Genomic DNA, 8,328 nt, shown 5'->3' on the forward strand with positions numbered 1-8,328 from the left:
TGTACCGATAAGTTCTTGATAAAAAATAACTTGGTCAATATGGAAATAATTTCACTTCAATCACTAAAAAATTCTCTTTAGTCACAGGCATCAAATACCCATGCGATGCGCGGGCACTTCCCTCCTAGTCTTTGTTATACGACAAAGAAAACCGCAAGAAAAGTACGAGCAACAAATGGCATCAAATCAAGGATCAATAATGCAGAACGAGGACGTGGAAGTCGATAATTTCATTCTGGGTGGTATCATTTTAAGTATAGATTATTGCTGTAACTATTCCACGGGCCAATCGAAAAGCCCCAGAACCACCTACTATTGCCATCTCCTTATACTTCTGGAAGAAGGGATAATCACCTAGAACGCTAAGGGCGCTACCATTAAACTTGCCATCGTTGAATGCCAAGTTCATGATGCCAATTTGTGAAGCATCTTCCTCTTTCAAAGCCGAACTGGTTATGCCATGGGCGTGACCGATGATCTTGGAACTGGGCTCAGGTCCCAGTGTCATCGGGTCATCGAAGACGTAGGTTGGCCCGAACATCATGGGTGATTTGCTAGTAGTGTTGGCTTGAGCAATTAGTACAGATGTGGGGCTCTCTACAGTTACCCTGTCATGAACATAGAAGTGAAGCTCTGTCAACTTCTCCTTTGCATGTCGAAGCTCTTTGAACCATTTTTTAACTGCTTCAGGACTTTGATAAATGCTGCCATGATCTCTGCAGTTATCACATTTAACAATAGTATGACTTCTTTGTTACACGGTCAACGTTTGTATTATTTTTGCAGGGACTTATTTTATAAGATGATGAAGACTTTATTAGAGAACAGAGGTTGATATGATTCATGACTAATGTGATTAACATAATTTTTTCATACGGTAAACTATTTTAGATTAATATTTTATAAATTAATAACAGATTTGAATGCATGTCACATATATAAAATTTAAAATGAAATTAATTTTCATGCATTCGGACCTGTTAATGTATAGTTAGTGCTAAGAAATATAAATTCAATTCTTTTTTGCTTAATTATCTACTAATTATGCTTCTTATGATGCCATCAAATTGGAAAATAAAAATAAAAAAATTATACATAGTGAAATTTCTTTTAGTTTCGGACAAAATAAAATAATAAAAAAAAGACCTTGTGCTAGTTAAGTCCTTATTCCCCGCAGTGGTAAAAAAAAGGGCACCAATGTACGGATAGGAAAATTATTAAAGCATGCCCTCGCTATTATCCACCAGGTGACAAATGGCTGCACTGTAATCATCTCTGTTTTGAAACTCGGACCGGACCGGCCGGTCGAACCGGTCGAACCGGGAACCGGCCAGGTAGCCGGTCCGAGTCGTATTTAAAAACCGGAAATTTAAAATCCGGTCAAAGCCGGTCAAAAACCGGGTTTGACCGGGGAAAAACCGGTTTTTCCGGTTCAACAGTAATTTTTTTTAAAAAAATTCAAACTTTATAATATTATGTTTTGACCCCTTAAATTGTTAAAACTTATCGATATACCTCAAATATTTGATACTTTATAAATATTGTCCTAAAATTTGATGTTATTTTTCAATTAAACTCATAATTTTAATTCTAAACTTGTTAATATTTATTAAATAATATAAATTGCTACTTAATTGTTCTAATTTCTTTATATTTTTTTATTAAATATATTTGAAACATCAAATATATATGAATATACCTTTATTAATATCAATATATTATTAGATATTATAAATATAATATTTTAATTTTTAAATAATTTTTATTTATGACGTCATCCGATTCGACCCCTATCGACCCCCCGGTCGAACCCATTGACCCCTGACCTTGGCCGAGTCGCTATCCGGTCCGGTTCTGAAAACATAGGTAATCATTGGGAGACCAAATTTATTTTGATCAAAATATTTATGACCACTTTGGGCCCAAATACTGGATCAAAAAACTGAACTGGATCAAAGCATCTCCCTTGCCTTTTCTCCAACCCTTTCCTCTTGCAGCCAACTTTCTCCATCCCACTGGGGAGGAGGGCCATCCCTCTAATTTTTTTCTTCTTTTCTTATTTTGTTTAAATAGCAGCTTTTCTTAAGTTTTGTTTAATAGAAGTGTTCTCTCTCTCCTAAATTTCTTAGTGATAGTTTTATCTCTCCTAAATTCTTTTAATAGGAGTTTTGTTATCTCCTTAAATTTCTTTTTTGAAAGTTTTAATTTTTTTTGATACTTTTCTTATTAAATCTGAAATTTCTAAAATTTGTTTTGTTAGATCCAAAATTCTCAAATCCGTTATGTCAAATCTAACTTTCTCTATGGGCCAAGTCTGTTTAACATCAAATCTGAGAGTTCAAGACATGGGCAGAATACTGCCATGCATAGAATGGAGCTGCAGTAGTGATTCATCTGATATAAAAACATTTTGGGTTATTTCATGGTGGTATCTTTTAATTTTCAGATCTATTCCTAATTTTTTATATCTATTGTATCAGATCTATTATTCTTAATGCAGATTATGACAATGGATTATGAATTTTTTTATAAAAAAAATGATAAAATGGGTACCTTAAAAAAATTTAATTGTTTTTAAGAAATTTGTAAACAAGAACTTTTAAAGCTGTTTTCCATAAAAGTTTGAATAATTTGTTACCAAATCGACACCAAATATCTTTCTTGTTATCTTTCTTTTTTTTTTTTTGTTTCCTTTCAAACCAAAAAAAATGAAAGTGGTAAACTTTTCAAAACTTAATTAAATTAAGAAAAAACTATACAAATAGCCCTTTACGTATTGCATTTATAGTTATTTACTCGCTCACTTATAAAATGATACAAATTTGTCCCTCACATATACAAATTACACCATTTTAGTCTGAAAACCCATTTCAGAAAACTTTTTTGCACTAAAAATATGGCGTGATCACACATGCTTATAGTTTTAGGTGCAAAATAACTATTACACAAGTTTTATCAATACCATTTTTCATTTTGTTCTTTTATTGTTTTCCTGGCAATTACAAGTTTTATTGGTGATCAATGTGCTTCATTTTTTCCTTAATTTTTTTTGGTAATTAGTCTTCTTTATTGTTGTCAGCAATTAAGATAGATGATTTTCAGTATAAATATCTTTGAAGCAATTTGTGAATCTCTTATGCTAATTAATTTTCTTAAAAAAAGCGTTGGATAATCTTTCAATCATTTCATTAGTTAACTAAAATAGTATTTGAACAAATATTTTAGTGAGTAAACTAAAGCGAATGGTCTGTACGTGAACAGATTCCAACTTCTCTTTGATTTGTCGCTTACTTTGATAAATGGAATTGGAATTAGAGAAGGAATTTATGGAAAACTATACACAGCTAGAGATCAGGTAGGATGGTAGAATATCATCTTGTTTTTTGCTATGATTGTTATACTTGGGCATTTGAGCCCAGAAAAGGTGTGTCCATGAGTTTTAATTTTACTGTCCCTTTAATCCATTTGATTTGGCATGAAAAGCAACTTTTACGGGAACAATAAGCCTTACTTTATTCAAGGTGCAAAAGCAATCATGTGTGCAAGAAATCTTTTTAGTTGATTATTCATGACTGTGTTCTTTTTTAATTATACATGTGAAAAAGTAATGGAAAAAATGTCCAATATATATATTAGGATTCTAGCATGTTAAGTCTTGCCTTATAAAATTAGGATTTGTTTTTGAGTTTTGAAATTTAAATTTCTTCAGCCATTTTAGGCATATTAAATATTGTGGTCATTGGTATTTGAGTGGTGATTTGATGGACCATGAAACAAATGATGCTTGAAATAGCAGATTCTTAACATTAATTAACTATAAGCATGCAACATAGTGATTGTCTTAATTTTGTAAGCATATATAATTATCGATTATTTACCATTGTTATAATTTTGGGCAATATTATTGCAATGTTTGTGGACATATGTTATGTTTCAAATGGTTTTAGTTAAAAATTGTGGTTGAAATAACTAATGAAAGTAAGTATCAATATGACGTACTTTTATGGATTCTGATTTTTTTTTGTGCCTTCACTTCATATTAGAACCTAATTTCCAAGTATGTAAATAATTTTATCTCAAAATCTAAATAATTTGATATAATACATATTTCATTTCAAACTTAGTTGCTAATCTATTGAAATGTAAAAAGAAAAAATAAAAAGAAAGAAAATATGTGTTGGCTTATCAATCTAATTTACATATAATATAATTGAGTGTTTAATAATTAATATATGTGAAAGAAAAAGAGAGAACTCATGATCAATTAATCGTTCATAGTGCAAAATGATAAGCACATGTAGTATGCCCAATTTGAGACCAACTATAAATCCAAAAGAGAAGAAAGATATGAGAAACTAGTGGCATTATAAAACAAAGAAAATAAAAAAAAAAGAAGTAAAAGAAATTTAAATAGTATTTGTAATACACGTCTAAAAACAATTTTGATCTAATTTATTTATCTTTTTATTTAAAACTCTTAATAATATTACTTAAAACTTAAGAAACTATAACAATTCAAACTCTAAATAGTGGGGACAAAAAAAATGCAAAGTAAAAACTGTTGGCTGAAGGTAAATTGATTTTGACCATGAAAATTATTGAATTATTGTCTATTGTCCTAAATTTGAAAAAAAAAAGGAGAAATTTTGGAGACCAAATTTATTTTGATCAAAACAGTTGGGCCCAATACTGGATCAGAAAACTGAACTTCTCCCAATAAAGATGTTCATTTCAAGTTTACAGTTTGATATGCATTTTAGGTAATATTGACTTTTTCTTTTGTTCATTTCAAGAGGACGGGGTGCAAATGTCATTTCCTATTGTTGTCAAATGTATAATAGAAACCATTACGTGGAATCTGACAATCATAGCTTCAAAACACGTTAAAAATTACAACATTTTCTATATATGAAAGATTTGGGATTCACCACAACTCTGCTGGAGGGTTCCGAATTCCAAACTTATTTATTCAAAGTCAAAGGTTATCGGACCAGTGAGGCTGTTATTACCCAAGCCTAAATAGTCCAGACCTTCCATATGAAACAATGACCTTGGAATGCTTCCGGTGAAGTTATTGCTGTTGAGGTTGATGTGATACAATTGTGGGTAATTCATCCAACAGTCAGGAATTTCTCCTGATAGAGAATTCTCCCCAAGATCTAGATATCCAAGAACTTGATATTCATTCTTCACCTCACACAAAACGTGAGAGATGCCTCCTGAAAATAAATAGTTGAAAATTAAGCTCTAAATATGTCAATCAATGATAAACCTTTTTATTAGTTTTAGAGATATTTGAAAATTTACCATAAAATTAATTGTGAGAAAGTTCCACGTGGACCAATGATGGGTAATAACCAAGAGGGAATAGCCATTGAATATGTTTGACTATAATGCACATATAAACCTTTAACAATTTCAGAGATATTTGAACTCGTACCGTGAAGTTGATTGTGAGAAAGGTCTGTATATCCCAATGATGAGTTGAATAACCAAGGTGGGATGGTATCTGAAATTCCTGCGAAAGACAAGTTCAAATCCCGAAGGATTTTTTGTGATCGTATCCATGTGGGAAATTGGGGACCCAGCTTCCACGAGCCCAATTCAAGTATTTCAAATTGGGCACGAGGAGTCCAACTCGCACTTACTTTTAAGGTCAAGGAATTTCCAGATGCATAAAAATACCTTAAAACTGTCAGATTGTTGAAGTGGCTCTCACTCACGATACCTTCTATTAAATTATCAGCAATACCAAGCTCTTCAAGTTTGGAAAGCTGCCAAAGACTTTCAGGAAGAGTTCCAGTGAGTTTGTTGTGAGATGCATCCCAGAACTCCAAGGATGACAGTTTTCCTAAATTTGATGGAATTGAGCCAGATAGAGCATTATCATTTAGCGAAAGGTCTTCTAGCTTGGTACATCTTCCTAAATGTGATGGAATTGAGCCAGACAGAGCATTATCACCTAGCCAAAGCATTTCGAGCTTGGTACAGTTGCCAACTGTGCTTGGAATTGGACCATTTAACTGATTACTATTTGCAGCAAGTGTAATCAAGTCCTTCGATGTGAATACTTCACTTGGTAAAGAGGAGCTAAGGTTGTTACGAGACAGATCAAGATATTGAAGGTTTGAAATGTTGGCAATAGAGCTTGGGATAGAACCTCGAAACTGATTGCGGCTAAGATCAAGTGAAATTAGGGCAGTTAAAGTGGATAATTGACTTGGAAGGAAGGTAGAGAAGTTATTGTTTGATAGATCCAAAGATGTAAGGGAACTCCAATTCCAAATTCCATCCAAGAAACCTTCGAATCGATTCCACCGAAGGTTGAGAGAAATGAGATTATTAAGATGAATAAGCTCATCTGGTACTGAACCATTCAGATAGTTTCCAGAAAGATCCAAGAGTTTGAGGGAAGTCAAGTTCCAGAGATCTCTGGGCAATGGGCCTTCAAACGAGTTATCATGTAAATCAAGATAAGCAAGGGCAGTAAGATCGAAAATCCATCTAGGGACGTATGCAAAAAAATTTGTAGAAAGATCGAGGACAGTAAGAGAAGAAAAGTTGGCATGGAAGAGAAACGTATCTCTGCCAAGTTGATGAGAAATTAAATCAAGTCGACAAGCGGGCAAATGTATCTCTACCAAAGAAGGGATCGTGTTAATCACCTCTAGCCAATTCGATGCCGTACTAAGGTTCACGACACTCATGTCTAGGTGCTCCAGATTAGAGAGACCAGCCAACCATTGCAGGTTATCAACTTGAAGATCGGACGCCAGAAAAAGTTCTTCGCCAACTTGAAAATCGCCTCCTAAGCTTAAAGTACGTAAACTTGACAGGTTTCCGAGCTGATAGGGAACCATTCCTTGAAATCCAGCTCCAGATAAATTCAGATACCTTAGACTTCTGAGAGACCCAAAAAAACTGGGAATTGGAATTCCACTGAAATTATTTAGACTTAGATCAAGGTAACGCAAGTGAGTCAAATTTTGTAACGAATGACTGATTTTACCACTTAATGGTGATTCAACAACAATCTCATCTTGAAATTCAGGATCACCAAAATCATCAATTTCACGAACAGGACTCTGAAGGTGAAGTTGAATCACGCGGCCACTTCGGTTGCTACAAACAACTCCTTCCCATTTGCAGCAATCAACGTCGTGAATCCAAGACGAGAGTCTACCATAGGGATCTTTCAAGTCTTTCTTGAAGTCCATAAGAGCTTGTTTCTCACTAGCATAGCAAGTTGCATTTGCAGTTTTGCTGGAAGAACAGAGTAAAATTATTGCGACGAGTAAGAAAACAGAGAAATGGGTTGATCCACCCATGATCATGTCAAATGTCGGAAGAGATACATTGCATTCGGCTATGTTGCAGATAGATATATAGAGCTGGCAGTGGTCGTCAAATTATGTTGGAAGAAATGCACACTTGATATAAAGCTTGACAATTGACAAGTCAACAAACAACTCTTAGTTTCTTCGATAACAACTTTAAAATAGTAACTAAAATAACACTGTACATGTTACATAGGAAATCAAAGGCCAAGAAAACAAATTGAAAAAGTTTCAACTGTGATTTTGAATGCCTCACACAAACAATAAATAAAATGATATAAATATTCACATTTTTCTTTATGCATTGTTTTTATTTTTTTTTTAAATTTTTTGCTTCTAATTATAATCTATTGTGCTTTCATTTTGCTTGTAATATCATTGATGATTCGTTCCCACTCTGATGCATAAATATAAAGATTATTGAAACTTTTCAGTATAAAGTTGTCATTAAAGTTGCTTTGATTATTCTACCTTTGTAATTATTCGTTAATACAAGTTGTAATACCAAAACAATTTAACGGAATCTCATCACTCAAGCATAGATATTTACTCATATATATCTATGCACACTGTTTTTGTCCCATCAGAATATTAATTTTTATTATTGCAAGCATTGCGATTTACTTTTACAAGAAAATTCCAATTTGGATGCCCAATGTTAGAGGGATGGAGACCAAAATGGTCTCTTTTGCATACACGTTGGACAAAACAAATTTAGCAATCAAAGTTTGGAAGGTGAAAATTTTGATTCAAATAATAATTCTTTTTCTTAAGTAAAATTTTAAAAAAAAAAAAAGGAAATTTCAGTCCGCACAATGTTTTCTAAGAATCGTAGTAATTTTTTTTGCAATGCAGAAACTTCCATTTCAAGTTTAAAATGGAAAAAATACTGAAATGGAAAATAAAATTGAAAGAAATAGATTTCAGTGCACACAAGCACAAAAGCAGTGGAAAGTGCTGAAAATACTTGACTTTGGAAGCACATATAATG

General features: G+C 32.9%; 1 protein-coding gene across 1 annotated transcript; it reads right to left on the reverse strand.

Annotated features, from left to right (window-relative positions):
* Positions 1–250: 250 nt before the first annotated feature.
* LOC140005508 (uncharacterized) lies at positions 251–7,328 on the reverse strand. Its single transcript, XM_072046510.1, has 3 exons — positions 5,441–7,328; positions 5,051–5,219; positions 251–716 (listed from the first exon to the last, which is right to left on the reverse strand). The coding sequence occupies exons 1-3, from the start codon at positions 7,326–7,328 to the stop codon at positions 251–253; spliced, it is 2,523 nt and encodes an 840-aa protein (XP_071902611.1).
* Between the last annotated feature and the right edge of the window lie 1,000 nt (positions 7,329–8,328).

Source organism: Coffea arabica, chromosome 1c, assembly GCF_036785885.1.
Source record: "Coffea arabica cultivar ET-39 chromosome 1c, Coffea Arabica ET-39 HiFi, whole genome shotgun sequence".
In the NCBI taxonomy this organism is placed as follows: Eukaryota; Viridiplantae; Streptophyta; class Magnoliopsida; order Gentianales; family Rubiaceae; genus Coffea; species Coffea arabica.